The 24,995-nt window shown below is 41.8% G+C and overlaps 1 protein-coding gene across 1 annotated transcript in view; it reads left to right on the top strand.

The window, feature by feature from the left end:
- The window catches only part of LOC122732687 (zinc finger protein 827-like), a 243,102-nt gene that overhangs the window by 181,413 nt on the left and 36,694 nt on the right, over nt 1-24,995 (top strand). Inside the window, exon 8 of the mRNA XM_043972999.1 lies at nt 4,983-5,086. Within this exon, the coding sequence (XP_043828934.1) occupies nt 4,983-5,086 (104 nt within the window). The remainder of the gene's footprint in view (nt 1-4,982; nt 5,087-24,995) is intronic.

The raw sequence follows: 24,995 nt of genomic DNA, 5'->3' as shown, positions 1-24,995 counted from the left end.
TTAATACTTACTAGCTTTGTGACCTTGGGCAAGTCACTTAACCCCAATTGCCTCACCAAAAAAATAAATTTAAAAAAAGAAAGAAAGACAATGAGAGACCAACAAAGAGAAGGGGAAAACTCATTCTGAGCAGGGGCAGTCGGGTACCCGGGTCCACTAATAAAAGGTGTGGTCAGAATAAAAAGGAGCAGGTGGTGGGGAAAAGATTGGATTTGGACATGTTGAGATTGTGGCACTGGTGGATTATCAAAGTGAAGATATCCTGAGGGCTGCCGAGAACATGATGTGAGTTCAAAGATGGAGGCTATTGAGTTTAAATAGATCATTAGAGCATGCAATGCTGTTCTAATCCTGTTTGCCAGTTAAATTAAAAAAAAAAAAGTCATTTCCAGAACTATCTCTAATTTGTCTTTCTTTCTTTTTTTAAATTTATTTTTTTGGTGAGGCAATTGGGGTTAAGTGACTTGCCCAAGGTCACAAATCTCCCCCACCCCATCCACTGAGAAGGCAAGCAAAATGATACCCATTATACATGTAAATACAAGTGAATACCAGGATAGTTCTTTGAGGGATATTTGCCTTACACTGAGCCTAAATTTGCTTCTTGGAAATTTCTACACATTTCTCCATGTTACATTTTCATGGGCTGCAAAGAACAAGTCTAATCCTTCCATATGACAGCCCTATAAACATGTGAAAAGAGCTGTCACACACCTCAGAAGTCTTCTCCTAAAGCCAAACACCCCCATTTTGCTTAGTGAATTTGCATAGGGTTCTAATCCTTAAAAGTCTTTTGACATACTGGTTGGTTGCAGTCTTGAATATTCTAGAGCTTAACAGTGTCCCTCCAAAAATGTGGCATCCAGAACTGAATGCAGAATTCTAAATGTGGTCTTCCCGGTGTAATGTGTAAGTGATTGAGATCTGGGCCCTTGGCCTTTATTTGTTACACATGCTGGCTTCCAGCTTCTGTTCCTGTCCTTTTAAAATATAAAATTGGTTAATGATTATAGATCTAGAAATCAGAGGTCATCTAGTCTAACTCCTTCATTTTACATATGAGGAAACTGAGGTCTAGAGAGTTTAAGTGACATGCCCAAGGTCATGCACACAAAATAAGTATCATATATGAGATATAAACCTAGTCCCCTGACTCTAGATTCAAGTGTTTTCCACTGTACCTCGTTGCTTTTGTGAGCTTCCTGTGTTTTCATATCATTCTCTTTAAAGACAAGTTCTTCTTTTTCTGTTCATCAGAATTGATTGTGTCTTCACAATATAATTCTCCAGAGCTTTTCATTTCTCTTGGGCTGGGTTTTTTGGTGATTGAGAGGGGGTGCTTAGTGGTCAGATTATGCCTGATTTTTCTCACCTCTAATCACAAGTTTCAGCAACCAGGTCTTCCTTTTGCTGAGAAGAAATTTCATAATATCATTTCCCCTCCTTCACTGGCTTTTCCACCTACTAAAGGATCAAAATATCATTAAGGCAAGTCGAGAAATAGGAGCTCCTCTGTTTGAGCTAAACATGCTCCAGCAGATGTCTGAAAAAATTAGAGTTCTTCATCTTCTATATATAGCATGTCTCTGTGCTAGGCTTCATGCTCTGTTTTCACAGCTCTTTCATTTATGGCTTCCTTCTGGCTAGGTGATCTATAGTATACCCTCAGTGACTATAGTTTCTGCTGCCTTCATTGATCCTCACTTAAATGCTCTTCACCATGTATTGTCCCTTTGGTTCCTAAATGTCCTTACACAAGAATATGATTTTATTCTATAGTGTTGCTTTGTATACCTATCTCTGTTCCCTTTAGTTATCCTGGTTTTTTTTTTAAAACAAGGTATATAGGGGAGTGTGTGTGTGTGCGCGCGCGCGCGCATGCCTGCGTGAAAGTACATATGCTTACAAACACATGCACTCACGCACACATACATACACATACTTCTGTTCTAGAAATCATGAGTCCTGGTGCACCAAGTTTCCAAAATACTCATGAGTTCAAATTTGCCTCTTTGCTTTAGTATCTGTTCCCCAGTCTTTATGTGTTTGTACATAGACATGTTGGGCCATGTGACTTAGTGCCACTTCCTTTTTTGTATTTTATCTCCCATGAATTTCCAAGTGTCTCTAGGGCAATTCTTTATCCTACATTATAGCTACTCTCTATAATACCTAACTTGGTAGATAAATGTAGGTAGATTTCACCCTTCAGCCTTCCTTGACAGTTAGAGCCATTTTGATTATATTTGCAACAGTTCAGAAAAAAAAAATTTTTTTTTTTACCAGTCATTGTTAGGTTAATCAGTAGCCAAGACCCTGTCATACTTTATTCTAAGCCTTGATTTAAAAATTAAAAATCCATTCTCAGACATTATCTTTAAGTACCCATTTACTTCCTACTTCCTCTTAGTCATCAGGGGCCCTGCTTTCTGAATTCTTCTCTAATTCTTGCTTTTGAATACTGCATTACTGCATTTTAGCATTTACCATGCCTCTATTATTTCCTGTAGAGATGAGGCAAGGTAAGAAATGTTGCACTTCTAATCTGTCCCATGGTGAGGCAGGGAGGGGTTCTGTAATGGTCCTGTGCTGGTCCAAAAGGGAAGACAACGCCACATATTGTAGGTACCAGTTCCATTCTCGCCTCCCTCTTATCAGAATGAGGTTTAATTCTTCCTACCAGGGAGTGCTGGCAGAACTAATAGCTAGCATCTGTCTATTACCTGGTGAGTGGCCAGCCATGCATGAGGGCTAGCAATTTGTAATCCTCGTGGTAACTGCCCACCCAGAAACTTAGGGTGACACTTTATTACTCTGTACTTACAGAGTCTGCAGATGCAGATCTCTACTGATCTCTCTCAGAGGAGGTGGTGTGGAATTGTGCAAAGAACCACCAGCTAGATAGGTGACCTCGGGTAGGCTACTTAACCCCCTGGGCCATGGCAACCTCAACTGTGAAATGATGGGTTTGTGCCACATTATCTGGTTTGAACATTCTCTCGTTCTGCACAAGTAAGAATAAAACCTTGTAACTATAGTATCATGGCCCTCTGAAAGCCACATAGTTTGGGGTTTGTTTGGGTTTTCTTGTAGCAAATATGTATTTGTCACATCTTGCGGGGGCAGGGGGATTGCTCCTAACTGATTCTAGAGAATTCTTCTTTCCACTCTAAGATGAAATGATAGGCTTTCCCATCCTGCAGGAAAAGTTAGCCACATAATTGTTTAGGATCTATTTGGCCTAAGGGAGTCCTCTCCCCCGTATATCCACTCAGAAATGAATCCTCCAGCTAATCAGAGGGGTTTTTGTTTTGTTTTTTTTGTTTGTTTGGTTTTTTGGTGAGGCAGTTGGGGTTAAGTGACTTGCCCAGGGTCACACAGTAAGTATTAAGTGTCTGAGGCCGAATTTGAACTCAGGTCCTCCTGACTCCAGGGTTGGTGCTCTATCCACTGCACCACCTAGCTGCCCCTAATCAGAGTTTTTAAATATACCTGGTATCCAGTCTTTTCACTCACTTTTACAAGTAGCATTTTACATTTTAGGTATTAATAATCCTCAATTCCATAATCAAATGACTATCTACACTGCAAGGCAGCATGGGGGGGGGGCAGCCTTGACTCATAGTATCCATGTGATTGTGAACAAATCACTTACTCTCTTAGTGTCTCTAGCTTATTCTCCAAGAATACAAGTTACAGATGAGTCGTTGGTTCAGATAAAAAGAAGTTTTATATCCCAGCAGTTTCCTATGTTGGTGAAATCATTGTTCTCCACTCCCCTCCCTCTCTTTTAAAAATTAATTTAACTATGACCTCTCACCTCCTAGTTCCACCTTTGCTGTCCTCTTCTGCCAGCTAGAAATGATGTGACATGCTTAAAAATAGTATCTTCTGAGCCCAGTAATGAGCTTGAGGTTGCCTTGACTCAAATAAGGTTTAAGGTGGAATGGTGTAAAAATCCTTTCATTAAAGAGGATCTCACTTTTTTCTGTTAGTTGTGACCAGTTGGTTTAGCTGTTGAGGGCTCCCAGGGCTATGGTGTCAGGCTCTGCAGGGACCAGTTAGTGTCTCTCAGCTCCAAGGCCAAACATTCCACCCCTGACCCTCCCCAGCCATCTTTCATGCATGTGCTATTGCTCACAAGAGGATAAAGTGCCAGCCTGGGTGAATCAGGACAAATCCAGAAAACAAAGTGTGTGCTTTGCCAGGATTGTCTGCTTATCCTAAGTAAAGGGAATTCTTTGCACAAAAGAGAAACAGATATTCCCAACATGTGTCTCAGCATATCGCGCTAAAGAAGACACTTCAAAGTAGATGTTTCCTATTATAACCTAAGTCCCAAAGCCCATTGGTATAGGACTCTCTCCTCATTGGTGGGCATGAATGCCCCCTGCCTGTGTGAGGGATGGGGCAGAGTGGGAGAGGGGAGAGATCCAATCTCTTCAGTTTCCCCGACTCTCATCAGCTTCTTCCCAGACTTATTCTCCCTTCAGCAGCCTGAAGTGGGGTGGGCATTGTCCATCCCCTCTCTCAAAGCTAAAAGCCAGAAGTGGTTGCAGAGCCCAAAGAAAACTTAAGATATCTGAAGATTTTCAAGACACTGGAGAGACTTCAGGAGACTGAAAAGACTGGAGTTCTCCTCTCTCCCACTCTTAAAAACTCTGTCCCAACCCTCCTGCAGGTATAGGGTATTGAACTCCACCAATGAGGACAGTCCCATACCATTGGGCTTTTGGATCTGGGTTATGCTATATTTACCTGTCTCAAAAAAAAACAAAAACAAAACCTTAAGGAAATAGACAAGAGGTGTCTGACTGACTGATGAAACTTGATTCAGCCATCGATCTGCCCCAGAACCCAGTTCTTCTGCATACTCTACAATGCCATCTCCTCAAAACCCATTGACCAAAGTTTATGTATATGTCTGGGGCCACGTTAGCAACCTCCATTTACAAAAGCTTACTTTTTTTCCCCCCTCCCAGCCCTTTCTTTTCGGAAGATTCATTTAGACAATCACCATTCACCTCCAATTCAAAAGATCTGCTGCCCAGCGAGTCTGTGCTCCACACGGGAACATCAACCCCAGGTATGGAAATAGTCTTAACTTTGCTTCTGTTGTTTGTTTGGGAAATGACTTCTGCACTGCAATGTGTGGATTATCAACTGCTTTCATCCTTCATAGTCCACTGGGGTTGGGGGGGGGGGTTGTTTCTTTAAGCCAGATTCAGACAAAATACGATGGCTCACACAAAGGAAACTAAATACAAACACTCACAAAAGCTTAATGAAGCAAAATTCAGGAAATGTCATCTCTCCTTTTTTTCCATTCCTGGTGATTCATTTTCTTTCCCGTATGATCCGCCTCTGTAATGAATTCCTCTTTCCTTGAAGATGGCTCACCACGGAGCAGAGCAGGATGTGCTTGATAAGTTGTGATGGCTTTGGGTGGCTTGTTGAACTGTTGGGGAAGTGTGATGGCTTCCTTGGGGCTGCTCAGCAGGTGGATCCCAAGAGATGAAAAGAATTCAGCAGTAGCCATGTAACTCATTTAATGTTGCCTTCTTGTTCCACATTCTCACCATGGCTCTCCTCCCTTCTCAGCCATAAGATCTACTTGTTTCCTGGTCCTGTCCCCTTGACCACCTCATCCCAATTTCAAGTCAGTACAAGTATTTACTATGAACTGTGCCAAGTGCTGGCGATATCAAAACAAAAACCGACCAGTCTCTACCCTCAAGGGGCTTTCATTTTACGGGATTCCAGTAGACTTCTTATCAGATAGGTCTTGGGTACCTGCTATTTGAGTCATTGTGCTAGGTTCCTGGGGAAGGGAGGACACAAAAGCAAGTCTCTGTACTCAAGGGGCTTGATATCTGGTGTGTGCTATGTATTGATAACTACCCCACAGACAGAAGGTGACCAACGCTGTAAGTGAGGTGCAGGCAAAGGCCTTTGCTTAGGGGATTGGTTTAGCAGTCAGAGAAATCACATTTGGCAAAGGTCTCCCAAAGGAAGTAACATTTGATGAGTGCTGGTTCTTGAAGAGTACAGTTATCTGTTCCATATTCCAACTTTCTCCATTGTGGTTTTGATATATCACTGGTCAGCATAAGAAATCAAATGGGAATTGTCTGAGAGTTTTACGGAAACTGCAGATGACACATGCCCCTATCCCCGACAATGTGGAAGGGATAACTATAGTTAGGATTTCACAAGTGGAAATGGTAGGAGAGAACTGATCCTTTACCCAGGCTCAGGTGGGAGAGTGCCCTGTGTACTTGGAGAACAGAGGAGTCTAGTCTGGCTGGAGCAGTGGAGACCTCTTGGGGAGCAGTGGAAGACAAGGTTGGCAAGATAGATTGGGACCATATTGCAGAGGGTCTTGAATCCCAAACTGGGGAGTTTGTAATTCATTTGGTAGACAGTAGGGACAGAAGAAGATTTTTTTCAATAGAGAGAGTGACAAGGGTTGCAACCCTTCCCTGTCCATCCCTTCCTCTTGATTTATCTTCTCTGAAATCAAGCAAAGACTGATAGCTTTCCCTTTCTAGCAGATCAAAAGCATGGAAATCTGACTCTAGAACATATGGCTGGTTCCATGTGTGTGAAAGGACAATGGAAGTAATTTCTTTTTTGTGGGCAATTTCTTGGTGTGGGGAGCTTCCTCCACCAACGCAGAGCAGTAAACTCATTTGTAATTTATAATTTTGGACAGTTGCCTGGGGACACTAACGTGCCCAAGACTTCCTGATTCTGAGGCCAGCCCCTTACCCACCGTGCCATGGGGGCTCTCAGGGAAGGCAAAGGAGCACACAGCACCATAGATACAAAGCCAGAAGTGACCATAGAGGTCATCTGGTCTAATCTTCTCATTCTGCAAATTAGGAACCTGAGACCAAGTTACCCTTTGAACTTCCACTAAGGAATTAAATGAAAAACTTGAGGACCATTGTCCCAATTGTCTAGTAATGACACCACCACTTTCCTACCATCTTCTTCAGGCTCCCCTGCACCCGGTGTACCCCCGTTCCATTCTCTAGGAGCACAGGAGATACCACTGTTGTTTTGGGGGGCTTTTTGAAGCCTCATTTCCATGTGTTCATAGGTGTGATTATTGCCCTAGTTGTCCTATGAGGCTTGAGGGGGAGACAGACTCAGGAGACACCAGAGAAAACTACTTTGGAATGTATAAAGTGACAGCAAGTGGAAAACCTCCTGGAGACCAAACTAGTATCACTGTATGTGGGGTCCCCAAGCCTCTACTTCAGGGTTCAGTTCCTGAACACAGGATACTTAAGAATCTAACCAATGACATCAAAGGCTCTAGGAAATCCTGAAGTTTCCTGAAGCATCCACTTTATCTAAGCCCTCTGCATTTCTGAGAGCTACCCACTTAGGATTGGAGACTCTTGGAACTAGAAAGGGGACTTGGGAAGATCAGCTATGATAAGCTCCTCATTTTTCCAAATAAGAAACTTGAGGCCCAGAGAGCTTGAGAGTCTTACCAGAAGCCAGGGGGCTAGTTAATGGAAGGCTCCTGACTTCTGGGCAAGTGGACTTGACTAGACCGGCTTAACTGAACACTGATTGCTCATATCATCCTGCACTGAGAGGCAGTGTAACCCGTGTAGCACAGTGGGATGGAGGGCCTTGTTCAGACTCAGGAACACCCGGGTTCAAAGCCTGCCTCTGCACATGCTGACTATGTTGAGTTATTCAGTCATTGACTCTTCACAACCCCATTTGAGGTTTTCTTGACAGAGATACTGGAATGCTTTGCCATTTCTTTCTCCAGCTCATTTTACAGATGAGAAAATTGAGGCAAATAGGCTTAAAGGACTTGCCCAGGGTCACACAGCTTGTAAGTGTCTGAGGCTAGATCAGAACTCAGGTCTTCCTGACTCCTGGCCCAGCACTCTCTCCACTGTGCCATCTAGCTGCCCCACTGGCTGTGTGACTCTGGACAAATCAGTAAACCTCCCAGTGTGCCAGGCAGATTTTTAAGGCTAAGGTACAGAAAGGAGTTTGCCGGTCTGCTGCCTTGGAGAGTGTCCTCAAATGACAAAAGCATAACTCTGGGTCTGGTCCATCGCCCTCCCATTAGGCCTCTACAGGTAGCACTTATAAGCCTCCCGTGTGCTTTGGTAGCCTGCTACTATAGAGATACTGGAGGGGGTTATTTTGCAGTTAACAAAGCATAAAGTGACTTCTTCTGTTGAATTCTGGAAACCATTATTAAGTACCTACTGAGTTCCCATGATCACAGCCATTATGCCCAGATCCATCTCTCTACTTCCCCAGACATCTGGATTAGAAACCAGAGAGGCATCTTATCCAAAGGATATTCACTTGGTTTCTACTTGAGCTTTTCAGATATTTCCCACATTTGTTTCTATTTCACCCACTTGACATGAGCCCCTCTCATCAAGAAGATATATTCTCCGGTAGCTGGCTATAGAGGTGTAAAGGGATTTTTGCTTAGTTTGTGCCTTTATTTTCAAACAGGGGCTATTTGAACTACTGTCTCCTTCCCACAACGTAAGTCTGAATGGCCAGCTCCCCCAGCACCCTCAGGATTATTGCTCTGCCGTTAAGTTGATGGATTGTGACTTCCTAATGTCAAAGTAATGCTTAGAAATTGTTTGTCAGTTAGTGCTGTGACCCGTGCTGTCAGTAGCCACATGAAACATACATACACACATCACTTTGCTTGCATCAGTGTTTGTTTTGGCACCATTTAATGGATGGTGTTTACTAGTTAAGTTAAAACTGGACCTCCAAGTGGGACATCGGAATGTCTGTTACTATGAATACAGAATCTACATCTTTCTGGGTTATCAGGTGGACTTGAACTATGAGCTGGATGAAAGATTGACTGATTGACTCAGTTATTTTTTTTTTGGGGGGGTATCTGTTCAGATTTTTAAAAATGTAAATCCCCCCTAGTTTAGGCTCTTGCATGCTGTCTTTTGAGGATGTGTGCACACATACATATATACATATATAATATACACACACACACACGTATATGTAAAATTACAGAATTTATATTCTAGAGGTAAAGGACAGATGAGTTCTTCAGTATGGATACCCCACTCACCAATGATGGCTTTTCTTGAATGTCTCCATGAATTTCTCTGGCCAGAAAAGCTCAGCACCAAGTGGCCAAAGTGGCGCTAAACCTCCCTGGATGTAGCTAGGCGGATCTTCAGATGACAGACACAGTGTCTCTCAAACATACTCAACAGGCCTTCCAACTGGATGGGACTGGCCAGAGTTTGCACTTTGATAACCCAGCAGAGGGTTATATTTATATTTCTATAAATAGCAAAAGGAAATGAAAGAGTTGTCTAGTTCCGTTTTGTTTCAGTTTGTTTAACAAATAGAAATATCTTGGAGAATGGAGCTTAAGGTTGGAAACACTATAATGTCCCTGTTAGGCAGATGCTTTTGAGTTTTATCATGTGTGTAAGGTTTTAAGGCATGGAACTACATAGAGAGAGAGCTAACTCCTTGGACTAATTGTAGCAAATGTCACTCTGAATCAGTGAGAGGTCTAAATTACAGAAAGCATCTAAAGAAATCTGCTGTTATATTTTCAAGGCTGTTTAGTGATTTAAGTTAGACAAAGTATTGCCTTGTAGAAGGTCATTCATCATTCAGCCAGCGTTAAAAGCCCGTAGACAGTCCAATGTATCCTAGACACTTCATCAAGTTAAAACAAAAATGGGAGATACAATCTCTACCACTGAGTAGCTTATGGTCTTTTTTTGGGGGGGGGAGTTATCTATAAAGTCTCATAATGTAATTTTGGGAAGATAATCTGGTAGGAGTGTGCTTAGTGGAATGGAAAAGAAAGACACAAGGAATAAAAAGCCAAGTCAGGAGGCTATTACAGAAGTCCAGACAATGAAGGATGGTGGCAATGAGAATGGCACATGACATCAAGGGAAGACTGGGTGCACATAGAAACATGGGGGGAAAGGGGAAAAATCAAAAGTAACCCACAAATTGAGCCTGAAATCTCACTCCATTGGCAACAGCAACAACCACAAGTCAGTTGAAAAGAGGGATGAAGCAGCAGGATTATATATGAGAATAGATGTTGGTTGTACCCGACATGGAGAGTTAATTTGTTTCTATGTTAATGGAGGCTTCTGCAGACTTAAAAACAATTCTGTTCAATAGCTTCAACATTTTTGCTAAAATCTCAGTTACTTAGCAAACCATTCCTTTATACAGATAATGCAAATGTAAACTTCATCCTAGGGCATTATCACAAATTTCCAGTTAGTATAGACTGTAATTAATGAGGTTTTCTTGTGGTCATGTTCTGGGGTTGAAGAAGTCCCGTATTTGCTCATACTGGAATAAATGCTAAATCTATGATATCATTTCAGCAATGAAAAAAGTATGAATGAATGTTTTTTTTCGAAAGGACTTTAGATAAGGTCTCTAGGTTGCCTGGGGTGTCCTTTGAGGATCACAATATCCTGAAGACAGAGTAAAGCAGGATTAAGTTGAAATAAACAAATCCAGACAGACAAGGAGTTTTGCAGAGAAATAATTGCAATGAATATGATTCATTCTTTCCTCATGTGCTTAGTAAGTATCTACTATGTGCTAGGCACAGTTCTGGATGCTGGAAATAGAAACAAAAAGGAGCAAGTTCAAGCCCTCAAAGAGCAGATGTATAGACCGTTAAGTCAATACAAAAGAATGCAAAGTGATTTCAGGAGAGAGAAGACCGTGATCACGAAAAGTCTCCTGTAAGGAATGATTCCGGAGCTGAGTTCTGAGAGAGCCAAAGATTCCATTTCAGGGAAGTGGGATGGCCTGTGGAATGGCAAATAGGCTGGAGATAAGATGCCACCCAACACCACATGGGGCCATGGAGACGGCCACAGAATAACAATGATACTGTGGAGGGTGAGGCCTATGATAAAATCCAGGGTAGCCCAAATCTGGATACCCACTGCTGTCGTAGAGACAGTATGAAGTCCAGAACTTCATGTGTTCTAGATAGTTGGTCTTCTCTAGTGTTTCTGAAGACCCGCTCCTGAGAAGAACATCAGTGTCTCTGAACCTGTAAGGCACCACTGGACAATATTGCCAAGTTGTCACTTGCTATAAAATCCCTCAAGAAACAAGATGTCAGTGTCTAATTCCAGCTACAATGGCCTCTTTGGTGGAACAGGTCGTTGGGGAGAGGCGGGGTGGCTTGGCAGCATGTCTAGAAAATGGAACCTACAGCCCCAAGTAAGTTAGTGAATCTAATTCTACGTTGTGGTGGGGGTTATTATTTTAGAAAAGAACTGCAGCTATATGAAAGGTACAAAAAATATTTCATAACTATTACATTTGTAATATATTTGCTAATAACATGGTGTGTTTTTTCCTCCTCTCGTGGTCATTCACTTTTTAAGATTTAAATTGGAAGAATATTCTAAAGTCAGTGATTTTCCAGAAGTCAGGCATTAGGGAAGTATTTCTACAGTGATATTCAAAATCTCTAACACATATGTGCACATTCTTTGGCACTTGATGGATCCTTGATCTCAGTGAAGCAAGTATTCCTTCCAGCAGTACCCATCTCACCCCCCCCCCCCACAGCCTCTCATTCTGTGCAACTCTGAGTCTCCAAATAAGGCACACCCAACACACAGGGAGTCCTCCTCTAGAGCTCTTAGATTTGGATCTCCCTCATTCTTACATTATAATTGATCCATCTCCTTTTTCAAGCATCCTTTTCATGAATGATATCAAGACGCATATGTGGTTACCTTTAGGGTTTTTTTTTAATAGCTTTTGTTGATTTTTTGTTGTTGTTGTTTTCATGTGACCTAGCTCTTCCCTCTCAGAGAACCATTCCTTAGAACAAACGAACAAAAAAAAATTTTAAAGAAAAACAGGGGCAGCTAGGTGGCGCAGTGGATAAAGCACCAGCCCTGGATTCAGGAGGACCTTTGTTCAAATATGACCTCAGACACTTGACATTTACTAGCTGTGTGACCCTAGGCAAGTCACTTAACCCCAATTGCCCCACAAAGAAAAAAGAAAAACAGTAAAAGAGAAAATTCAGCAAAAGTGAGCAACATATAAAAACAATCTGACGTTATATGCAGGGTTCCACACCTATAGACCTCACCTTTGCCTCCTCCCTCCCCACCTCTACAGAAGCATGGGAAGAGGTATTTTCTCATATCTCTTAGGGTCCAAGCTTGTTCTTTATAATTTCCTAGCATTCATTTTTTCAGTTTTCTTGCAGGGATTGTTCTTTCCATTTATATTATTGAAGTCCTTGTGTATCTTGTGTTCTTGACCCTGCTTACTTCAGTTAACATCAGTCCATGTAGAGCAAATTGAACATGCTCAGTGGATGTCTTTGTAAAATATGAAATAAATGTAAGTTTCATTATTTGTTGTTTACATGCCCCCCTTGTGGTGTCTGAATACAGAAGTCTCCCAGTTTTTGCAATATAAAGCTGGTAACATTTTTGTTCTCTACCTGTTGGTCTTGCGTGAACTTCTTATCTTCTTATGAGGCAGTTTTTTATTTTTTATCGACACATTTTATTTTGACATTTCAATCCCTCTCTAACAGACACTACCACTTGCTCCCCACACACAAGCTTTCCAATAAAAACTGCCTGATAGAGTTGTTGCAAGCAGCCATCCAAGTCATTTTCCATTTTTGTAACTTGCCATTTGTTATTGCCTTAAATAATTTTGAACTGGCATTGACCACTTTATTTGACCTAAGTTTCATTGATCTTTCCTATGGTTTCCATTTACACTGTTGGAGTCATGGTGTATACTGTTCTTTGGACTTTGCTTTTTTCCCCACTTTGTATCCATCTTTTTTTTTTTTTTTTTTTGGTGCGACAATGAGGGTCAAGTGACTTGCCCAAGGTTACACAGCTAGTAAGTGTCAAGTGTCTGAGACCAGATTTGAACTCAGGTCCTCCTGAATCCAGGGCTGGTGCTTTATCCACTGCACCACCTAGCTTCCCCTGTATCCATTCTTTTTTTTCTTTTTCTTTTTTTAAGTGAGGCAATTGGGGTTAAGTGACTTGCCCAGGGTCACACAGCTAGTAAGTGTTAAGTGTCTGAGGCCGGATTTGAATTCAGGTCCTCCTGACTCCAGGGCTGGTGCTTTATCCCCTGCACCACCTAGCCGCCCCTGTATCCATTCTTAAAAGAATTTCTCTTTCTCTAGATCCTTCATATTTGTTGCAACTTAAGAAACAATAATACTTCATTCTACTCATATATACAAGACAACACTGATAGTGGCGAGAAGGGCCAACCTTAGACTCAGAAAACTGGGTTGGAACCTGACCTTCCCTGGCAGTGGGATGGGAGCAAGCCAGCGGTGTCAAACCCAAACAGAAACATCCTTGCAGGCAGCGTAATGACTTAGAAAACCACAACTTAACATTATTTGTATTGGATTCGATTGTTATGTAGTTCACTATATATTTCCTAAGTCCATTTTAACCAGTTTTGGGCAACACTCAGCAATGTCGAAGGCTCTGTGTTACCCAAGGACCACAGATTTGACACTTTTACTCCAAGCAGCTCTCAAAGAATAGAAGTTAGGTGATTTCCGATTACCTCCATAAGAGAAGGTTGTCCAGCTGGCATTCCCTAGGTTCATGAAATGACTTATATACATACATATGTGTATAGATTGTGCATACATCTGCATGCTGTATGCATGCATAGTCTGCTTTCTGTATACCTGTTTTAGATGCTTTAACCTGAAGCAGTGCTAGGGACTCACAGACAGAAGTGAAAAAGAACAGTGATTTAGCCATTTGAATGTTTCATCTCATGCCTCCAGGCCATACAGTTAGAGCCATCCAAAAGAGAAATCCAGCAGGAATGACCCCTCTCCCAATGCCATTATCAGAGATCTCATCATTATCAGAGTAAAGGCCAGCTGACCCCTTGTCAGGAATTTTGTCCAGGGACTCCCTGCTGGGTTGCCTGTTCTCCCAGATACCCTTTGAGGTCCTTTCTAACTCTGGGATTCTGCGACTCTAGAAGACCCATGGGCAGATAACTTGGGATTACAGTGAATAATCAGCATTTTCCAGTTCATGCCTTGGTGGCTTCTCTAATTTCATGATTGGATTGCCCCACTCTGTAGCTTAATAGGTAAGTCTTAGGTAGTTACTTGAGACCCTGAGAGGTTAAATAAGTTGGCCAGGTTTATCCAGCAAGTAAATATCAGGCCCCACCTGAAATCAGGCCTTCCCACTCCAAGCCCAGCCACTCTGCCCTCTCTACTGCATCTATTTCATTAGAAATGACAAAGGGGGTGGAGAGGGAGAGTCCTTTTAAATTCAATTTCTGGACTTTGCTTTTCCGGTGAAGTTACGCTGCTGCCTTGGTTGGTGTTTATCTTGATCAATGTCCTCCTCTTAGTACAGTGGTTGCTAATATACCAAAGTGTGGGACCTAGTAGCATTTCCAGGGCCTTAGCAATGCCTGTGACTGAATCGATATCTTGAGAATGAATGGGACTTTAAAGGCCAAATTCTCTTGTATGCATAATAGCTGATGAAAAATGTTTGTTTGGAAATCACAAGGTAGTAACCCTGGTCTCCATCTGGGGAAGGCTAATTGATTCTGCCAGGCCTTCCTCTTTTTATATCCTGGGCTCTTACACTCCTCGTTGTAAAATATACATCTATTCTCAGTTCTTTTAATTCCTCTCCAGGGCAGCAAATGCCCTCAGGTTGCTAGGGTTTTGTTTTTAAGTCACTTCACTCATAAACCTTTCCTCCCTGGTTTCACCCAAACCTGTCCACTTTCTCTTCCCACACCTGGACCAGGTGAATCCGTGGCCATGTAGAGAGAGACAGTGAATTGATCGTAGTGTTTGAGGGAAAGTAAGGACCTTGGTGAGAGCCTGGTTCTCTCTCTTATCCTATTGTGTTTACCTCATCAAACTGCTAAACCTGTCTTCAGTTTCTCATCCACAAAATGGGAATAACTATGAACACAGAGTGATTTTGAGAACCAGCAATTGCTGAAAAAGTAGCAGCATCTTCTCCCTGCCTTCTTCAGGCATGGTTGGGGTCTAAGGTGGGTGGGTTACCTGGTCTAATTGCCTTCACTGGCCCGCTGCATCTTTTTTTTTTTTTTAGGCTATTAGAGTTAAGTGATTTGCCCAGGGTTACAGAGCTAGTAAGTATCTGAGGTCGGATTTGAACTCAGATCCTCCTGACTCCAGGGCTAGTGCTCCATTCACTGTGCCACCTAGCTGCCTTGGCCCACTGCATCTTATGAGAAGCTGCCATCTCTCTTTAATTAAGGAGATGTCGAGCAAATTCCTGGGACTAATTTCATCAAAATCATGCCACCTACAACCTACTGAACGTGTACTGTATAATAAGACTGATTCTTTAAGCTATTAGATTAAGTAGAACAGAATGAGACCCGAGAGAAATTGGCGGGACTTGAAAGAAACATGAGTACACAGGGGTTGGTTTGCAAACAGAAAAACTACAAATGCTGAACGGGGCTTTAAAGCCTATTTGCTAAGACAGTTGATTTGCAAAAGTCACACCCAATGTAGACTTAGAGTTGCCGTGTTCAAGGGGGTAAATAAGAAGAAAAGGATTGAGTTTATTACTAGCTGTAGGAGCGTTTTGAGCTTCAGTTTCTCCCATATGAAATTGGAGATCATAGTATATTCACTAACCACCTCATTGGGTAGTTGTGAGAACAGGCTAATTTTATATACGTGTGTGTGTGTGTGTGTGTGTGTGTCCTTGGATCAGTACAAAAATTTAAGACCCTTTTATTTCATCAGAGTGGAGGATTCCTAGCATGAAAACTCCCTCCAATGATGCAGCAATCCCTTTGTAATTTATAGTTTTAGAGTGGCCTGGAGGGCACTCTAGTGACTGTTTAGGTCACAGAGCTAGTATCAGTCAGAAGCCATACTTGAACATGAATCAAAATAAATGCATCATAAGTCCATCCTGATTTGGTAATAAGCCACTGCAAGCTTAGCTAGGATGGAGATTCTTGATCAGGTATGGATAGTACTAGATGGTACTTGGGGTTTTGCAGTTCTTTTGGTCCTCAAATAAATGACATACTACACTCTGTCACTGGGCTCATCCTTAAAGTCTTTCCAACTGGGTTGGTAGGACTATCTAGAGCTTGGAATCCTCTGGTATATCTTTTTAAGAACCCCAGGATCACTTCTATGACCCACATAGGACATTGGAGTAGACTCAAAAGTCAATAATCAATCAATATTTATCAGGCACCTACTATGGCTGGGCACCGTGTTAAGTTTTGGTCATACAAATTAGAAAAAGAAAGACAGTCCTTGTCTTCAAGGAGTTTACCATCTAATGCTGGGGGTTTATGGAGGGAGGGATGGATGGATGGGAGAGAGAGTAGTACCCAGTGTGGGCATGATGTTCAGGGAGTCAGAACCAAGCGGAGCCTCTGGTGGAAAATGAAGAGTTGACTGAAAATTGAGCCCTCTCTAAAAGGAGACTCTGGGGGGAGCCTTTTGCTCTACTCTCCAAAGTACTGAGGAGATGTTGAGCCCCAAAGCTAAAGCTGTCCCCAGGATGGTGAAATTTCTGGTGATGATCTGATCTTGCAGAAAGAACAGTGTTTGAGGAAATCAAGCAGAGCCGCTGGTGGGAAACAAGGGGAGGCATCAAGTCACATCAGGGGCCCTCTTGTCCACATCCTACATTTTATAGATGAGGAAAAGGAGCTGGAGTGACCCGGGCAAGTCACCCAGGCCCTAACCACCAGAGGCAGGACTGGAATGAATACCCACCCTCTGACCCTAGCCAGTGCTCTTCCCACTGCATGAATAACAATTAGAAGAAAGTTTAAAAGAACCAATTTTTAAAAACTTTATTATTTTGCTAGAAAGCTATGCTTTGTGTATGTGGAGAAATCACTTTGTATCTCCACATTTGAAAATGAAAACACCCTTAAACAGAACATAGCACAGTTTTCTAGCAGAGATAATAGAAAGCAATTTCCCCTAGGTGAATAAGTCCTGTAAGTGAAGACGCAGCTACGACAATTTCTGAAATCACCTGCCAGGCATTTTCCAAGCAATGACAAGGACAAGTTTAATAGCTGGTAAGACTCTCCCCAAGATTTGATCAGTTCCAGAGGGAGAGAGACAGACAGACAGATAGACAGAGACAGAGGGGGAGAGAGAGGAGGGGGGAAAGAGAGAGGGGAAGAGACAGTGACAGAGAAGGGGATGGGGGGAGGGAGGGAGAGAGAGAGAGAGAGAGAGAGAGAGAGAGAGAGAGAGAGAGAGAGAGAATGAATCTTAGAGGCTAGAGTCTCTTTCTAGTTCTGTGTACTCTAGTCCAGTGTCAAAGTAACATACAAAGAGCTCTCACTTCAAAGAATCATGTGGAATGTGAAAGAGGAAAGGTATGTGACCACTTGGAAACAAGATTTGGAATTTTCTGAAGTGAAGTGAGATGCTCGCCAAAGTCACTTCAAGAATTATATTTTTGTTTGTTTTTTGCAGGGCAGTGAGGGTTTAGTGACTTGCCCAGGGTCACACAGCTATTAAGTGTCAAGTGTCTGAGGTCGGTTTTGAACTCAGGGCCTCCTGAATGCAGAGCTGGCACTTTATCCACTGTGCCACCTAGCTGCCCCAAGGAATATATTAAGACCATGTTGGAGCCAGGCTGTGAAGGACTCTGAAGGGCAGTCTGAGGCATTTGGACTTTGTTCAGTATTTAATGGGGAGCCATAGAAGATTTATGAGCCATGGAGTGTTAGTATGGGATGGGACCAGATTGATGTCCATGTGTAGGCAGGATTACAATGACCAAGAGACTAGGAATAGGGAGACCAGGTGGAAAGTCACTACAATGATGTAGGCAAGAGGTAATGACAGCCTATCTTTGTGTAGTAGCAATAGAAATGGAAATGAAGAGCAAGTGTAATGTGGGCTGAAGGTTAAAGGAAGAGGCTGTAGCTGCTTAATTGAATGGAGGGAGTGCCAAGGATTACACTGAAGTTTCCAGCCTTGGTGCTGGGAGCGTGGTGGTACTACTAGAGAAGTGAATAGCTAGAAGTCAAAGAAAAGAGGATGTTTGGGAGTAGATGGAGGGAAGGAAGATGATAGAGACGAGTTTCACATATTTCCATATTCTGAGTGTATGGAATTAAAAAATGTTGATTTCTCAACCTGGTTGTTAATATACTGCCTGGCATCATTAGTTATCTGAAAGGTTATTGAGAAATACTCATGTTAAAATTTCTTAAATTAATTTTAATCCACTTAAAGTGTGCATATATGTGTGTATACATTCATACCTATATATGCATTTCTAGGCAACAAATTGGAGATTTGCAAAAAAATAATAATAATAATACAAAAACACCACAACACATGTTGATCTCTACCCTCCTCTCTAAATCAGTGAGGTACTACTGGGGCAGAGTGATGTATACATATAAAATAAGATTTTTTTTTTCTTAAATGTTTTTCTTTTTTAAAAGGTAGGATCCACTTCTGAGGGCAGAGGAACAAAGATCAAGCCATGAGTATTCCCAGAAATGATTTGCTGTAGCAATGAAAGGCATAAAACTTATTTTAAAAGAAAAAAGGGGAAAAAACCATGCACATGATGTTCTCCTTAATGCCTCACTCTCACTCACCCACATAGACAATCTGGTGCTTAGTCGTGTTATTTCTACCCTCACAATATTCCTCCTATTCAGATACATCCCTCTGTCTCTATTCACATAGCCATGATCTTGCTCAGGCTCCCATCACCTCTCTTCTGGACTGTTGCAATAACCTCCCAACTAGTCTCCCTACCTCTTCTCATTTAAAAAAAAAAAATGTTTTTAAATTGTGGGGCAATGAGGGTTAAGTGACTTGCCCAGGGTCACACAGCTAGTAAGTGTCAAGTGTCTGAGGCTGGATTTGAACTCAGGTCCACCTGAATCCAGGGCCCCATTCTAATCCATTCTCCACTCATCTGACAAAGTGATTTTCCTCAAGTATAGATCTACCTATATCACATACACCCCCATTCATAAATCCAGCTCCACATTACCTATAGGATCAAATACAGTTTTCTTTTCCACATCGCAGGGCTTAGGGATGCAACAACCCTGTGACCTGAAAAATCTGCGTCAAAATTTTTGGCCCTCCCATTGTAGCAGAGAAGTCTGAATTCTCATGGTATTAAGAGATAAAGTATGTTGATATAATACAATACTATACTCATATTTTATGCATTTCTACATTTCTAAACTTTTTCTGTGTCATCTGCAGCTTCTGCAAAACTCCCCCCAAATTCCATTTTGTTTCTTAGGCTGACCTGTGACATATCTAATCACAATAGGGAAAGTCACTATGCAGAAGGAAAAGGTGTATAACCATTCTGTGACGTAGCTGTACTGGCCTACTTGTACTTCCTCACACATAACACTCCACTCCCCCTCTCCCCTTGCCTTTCCATTGGCTGTTCCCCATACTTTCAATTCTCTCCCTCCCCACCTCTCCCTCTTCACTGCATGGCTTTCTTTCAGACTCAGCTGGGATCTCACCTTCTGCAGGAAGCCTTTCCCCATCTTCCCAATTGCTAGTGTCTCCTTCTCCAAGACCACCTTCCACCTATTTTGTGGATATCTTACACATACCTAGTTATGTTCTGCTTCTCTCCCTCATTCGATTGTAAGCTCCCTGAGGGCAGGGTTTGTTTTTGATTTACTTTGTATCTCTAGCACTGAGCCCAGAACCTGGTCCAGAAAAAGTGCTTAATATCAGCATGTGAACTGGCTAGTTTAAACAGAGCTTCAAGATTTACAAAGCACTTTGTTCACAGTGTTCTGTGATAGAAAGTCCATTTATTATTTCCATTTTACAATTAAGAAAACAGGCTTTGAGAGATCAGATAGCTGGTCCACAGGCCTCCCCACAACAAAATGTTTGGGGCTGAAAAATCAAACCTAGGGCTTTTGAGATCAGTGTTTATTCCAATGCCTCATACTGCCTGGTGGCCAGTCCTAGAAAAGCTAGACATCACTCAGGCAATGCCCTCGACCGTCACTTTCTATTGAAGTAACAAAGTGTTACTGTGTCCATGTAGTCTGCACATCCTGGGCATCCTGAGCCACCCCCACCCCCAGAATACAGGATGTTTAAGCTCTTATCTCTTCAAACTGCACCAAGACTTTAGGGATGCCCTGTACTCCTTTCATCTCTCTCTACATTTCCATCTCTGCGGCTGCATCTGGTTAAAGCACATTTTCACTGGATTAATAAGCATGAAATCTGTTAGACTTAAAGTGTCCTGAAGTCAAGGACTATTGCTACTTATCTTTGTATTCTTAGTACCTGGCCTTCTTCCTGGCATATCACCATCCTCATTATTGTTGTTATTGCTTACTACTACTACCACCACAACTACAACTACCACCACCATCGCCTTCGCTGCTACTACTACTGCAAAGCGACAAGTATATAGTGCTCTAATGCTTTCAAAGCCCTTAGCATATTTGATACTGGCAATGATAAAGTAGGCACTATTATTATCCTCATTTCTCAGATGAGGAAGCTAAATCTAAGAAAGATTAAATAACTTGTCCAGGGTCATACAGCTTAAACTCAGATCTTTCTGATGCCAAGACACTACCAAGCTACTTCTAGGTAATAAATAAACATTTAAAGTTTTAAATTTTAAAATCAATTAAAATTATAATCTAAATTCAAATAGCTAAATGTAAATTTTTAAATTAATTTAAGATGTAAATTTAAACACATTTCTGTTGAAAGGCTCTGGAAGGATGTCACTACCACCACCACTACCACCAGTAACAACAACAACAACAAACATTTATTAAGCAGCAACTGTGTGCCTACTTAAGGGCATTGTTAAGTAGCAGCAATAGCCACTGGCCTTTCCTCTTACCTCTCACACCATATTTGGCGTGCCCTTCTATCAAGTCATGAATCACCTTTATTTTTTTCATTGCTACCTATGCTCATTTTCCTCCCAAGTTTCTAAATACCTGCTGCTACCCTTTCAACCAATCCATTTTCTCTGCTCCCTGGCCTGGTCTTCCCTTTTCTTTACTGCTTGCTACCAGCCCTGAATTGCCAGTTTGCTCCTGCATGCCCAGCTGAAGGCTTTTCCAACAATGACGACGCTGATCAGCCTTTGGCCAAGCACAACCCTTGGTCTAGGTGCAAGACCAAAGGTCTAGCACTTTTGCACATTGCTCTAAGATGAAATGCTCAGGGTGGGGGGGCAGCTAGGTGGCACAGTGGATAAAGCACAAAGTGGATAAATCCAACCTCAGACACTTGACACTTACTAGCTGTGTGACCCTGGACAAGTCACTTAACTCTTATTGCCCCACCAAAAAAAAAAAAAATGATGAAATGCTCACATTGCATCTTCACGTCATGACCTATTCTAAGAGGCTCAGCCCCAGAGGCCTCCAGTGCCTGAGCAGGCAAACACAAGGGTTGTTGAGGCATAGTGGGCTTAGAAGGAATAGAAAATGTGCCCTGAGATTTGTAAAAGAATTGATAAAGTTCCAGGAAGGCAGTACTTTTTATTTAAGATTGGGAAGGACAGTCAGCAGAGGCATGCCAGGCAGGTGACAAGGGGCCTTGTTGGATGCTTAGATTAAAACGGTGCCCATCCATCATGGCTTCTAGAAGGACAGCGGGGATGGGATTACTTGTATACATTTGTGAATTGTTTGGATCATGAAGACAAGGTGACCTAGTTAAGCCATTTGTTTCTTCACCCATCTTGTCTGTGCCAGAGATAAAATATCAACAGGGGAAACCCACACATTTAGATTTTTTAAATTCAGGCTTCTCACAAATACTTTATCCTATAGAAATATTTTCAGTGTCTGAAAGTCATTTTTAAACACTACAACTTTTAGAAAAGAGAAGCAACATGATTTAGTGGCCAGCCTTGGAGTGAGGACACAGCTTGCTAGGCTGCACCATAGTGCATAGAGCGCTGGAGTCAGGAAGACTCATCTTGAGTTCAAATCCAGCCTCAGACACTTACTAGCTGTGTCACCCTGGGCAAGTCACTTAACCCTGCTGGAGAAGGAAATGGCAAACCTCTCTTTAATAAGAAAACCCCAAATAGGGTGATGAAGAGTCAGACAGCAACAATGACAACAAACTTGGAGCCAGGAAGACCTGGCTTCCAGCATTGCCTCTGGAAAACACTAGCCATGGCAGGTAGGCCTCCAAGACTCTACAAGTTACCTGTGAGTTGCCCATCTGCAGCAGTGTAGGCTGCTTCCACAGCAGGACTTCCTCCACTGATGGCATCAAAAGTCCAGTTCAAATGTGAGGAAGAGAAGGGTTTTCAAGCTTTTTATGAAAAAAATGCTATCCATGTTTAAAAGGCTTTTGACCTCCCTCAAAATTCTCAAACCTCAAAGGTTTGTTTTGTTTTCTCATAGAAACAAAATACAGTATTCTGAACCCCCTCACTGGCATATGAGTAAAGTTTACAGAGGCTCAGATACCTTTATCTGCTCAGGAATTTTTGTGAATTAAGACAATTCTTGGAAGGGGACCAGAGAAGCTTTTCTGTGTTCTGAAAAGTGGAAAAGAAACAAAATTGGTCAAAGAGACCAGCATAAGGTGAAGAGTCAAGAAATCCAAGTCTTCTTCCCAGACCCAAGGGATCATAGACCTGGATTGAGAAAGGTCCTCAGATGTCTTCTGGCTCAACCCCTGCTTTTACAGACGAGGTCTCAAGAGGCCCAAAGAGAGGAAGTGACTTGCCCAGGGTCTCCCTAGTGGCAGAACCAGGACTCAAACTCAATATCCAGCTGTCTTCCACTGCACTGTGCTGCTTTTGTGGCATTCTGGGGAGTGCATCTCATCTCTTGTTTGTAACATTTTCCCAAGTTTTTGCTGTTATTAGACTCCATCTCCTGTCAAAACTGAGTTAAGTTGTAATGACTTCATTCATCTGCAGAATACAATTGATTATAATCAAGGTACTCTTGAGTTATGGGAATAAGGTATATTTCCTTTTGCCTCAGAAACTGGGCAATTAAGAAATGGAAGGGGAGGGGGAGAAAAACAAGGGAAAAATTTACATGATAACTTTATTATATATTTAAAAGGGAAAGCAAGTTGCATAGAATGGATTTGCAGTTTCGTGTGCAATCACCTTTTTATTATACTATGTTATGGAAATGCTTCTTTTATTCCATTAAAGAAAAAGGGAAAAAAATATTGTTTGGGAGACACAGCCTGGTCTAAGGAAATCAAAGTGTGTTTTATTCCATTTGGGCATCGCTCCCATAGTTTCTAGTGGAAAGGGGAGTTATGGAGTGGGTTGTTGTTTTGGGGGGGCAGGGTAATGAGGATTAAGTGACTTGCCCAGGGTCACACAGCTAGTAAGTGTCAAGTGTTTGGGGCCAGATTTGAACTCAGGTTCTCCTGAATCCAGGGCCAGTGCTTTATCCACTGCACCACCCAGCTGCCCAGGGAGCTGTAATCTTGAATCGCATCATATTGTTTAGTTTCACATATCATTTGCTCCTATCTAATTATTAATAATAGGTAGCAAAGGAGTAACGGGATGAGCCCCGAACTTGAAATCAGGAGACCTCTCTGCGTTTCCCATTCCCTCATCTGTAAAATGAGGGTAATAATACTTGTGGTGTTTGCCTCCTTGGGCTGATCTGGAGTGGGTGCTTTGTAAAAGCTTATTTTGCTATTGAATTATCAGTCGCTATTACTGGAGAGTCTCATGTATCACTCACTTCTGTATAATTAGATACCCATTAGCTACTGCTAGAAGCCATATACTGTAGTAATCTCCAGAATGTTAAAGGACACTCCAATTTCTATTGCATTTCATTTCCTAGGCTGAAGACATCAGTAGAATTCTTTCCATGTCTAAAGACAGGTTTGTTAGATTTTTTCTCAGATTGTACTTCTACTTCACCTCTATTAATTACAGAATATATTGAAAGGCTATAAAGTAGAACGTTTAAAAAGGAAAAGATCAATATGGGAGGGGAGAGACTGTGAAATGTACCCCCAGTTGAGATAGAGAGAAAGTTAATCTGGCTGGGTTGGTTTTTTTTTTAACCTTTAAAGTCCTAATAAAATATTTCCATTGATTCGATAGAAACAAAGATGCCTGAAGACAGCAGAAGTAAGGAATATAAATTCTATTCTTTGAGCATTATTATCACAGTAGCAGAAATTTGTACTGGTGCATCTAATAATTCTTTAATTATTGGTGTTAAATTCTAGCCAAGATTTCACCCACTTTATTTATTATTTTCTTTCTTCCATCAAAGGGTTTTTTGTTTTGGGGCCTGGCCCTGTGACTTCATCAGCGTGAGGAAATTGTGGTGTGGAGATTCCTTCCACTAATTCATATTTGTAACTCGTCTTAGAAAGTTGCTCAGGGCCCCCTTGAGAGGTAACGTGATTTGCCCATGGTTACAGGTAATGTGTGTCCAAGATGGGATTTGAACTCAGGTCATTCTGATTCAAAGACCATCTATTATACCGTCCTGCTTCTTACCATTAAGTGATGAAAGTTGAATAATACCCTTGGGTAGAAATAGAGAATGTTTAGGCCTCATCAAGCCAACAACCACCTTTCCAACATTTCAATGGGAGCTGTATGGAAAAAGCCCATGGAGCTCATCCTGAAAAATAGAAAAGGCCCAGAAAATGAACATCTATGAAATCATGATCTACAAACCAAGAAAACCCCATTATTTGGAAAGAGGATGAATGCAAAAAGAGGGTGCTTTGCTATAAAGAACCATGGAATGGAAATTCCACTTTAAAAACTGGGGCTGAATCTAATGATTGCATCCCAAATATACCTGGATGCTATTGGGTACTTTAGGTCTTCTGCCACTGCTAGTACTGAAGAAATGATTAAAATGCCAAAATTTCTCATCACAATCTTCTATAAATGAGACAATGTCCTGTAGCA

This window comes from Dromiciops gliroides, chromosome 6 (genome assembly GCF_019393635.1).
Source record: "Dromiciops gliroides isolate mDroGli1 chromosome 6, mDroGli1.pri, whole genome shotgun sequence".
Lineage (NCBI taxonomy): Eukaryota > Metazoa > Chordata > Mammalia > Microbiotheria > Microbiotheriidae > Dromiciops > Dromiciops gliroides.
This window is presented reverse-complemented; position numbering and strand designations above follow the sequence as displayed.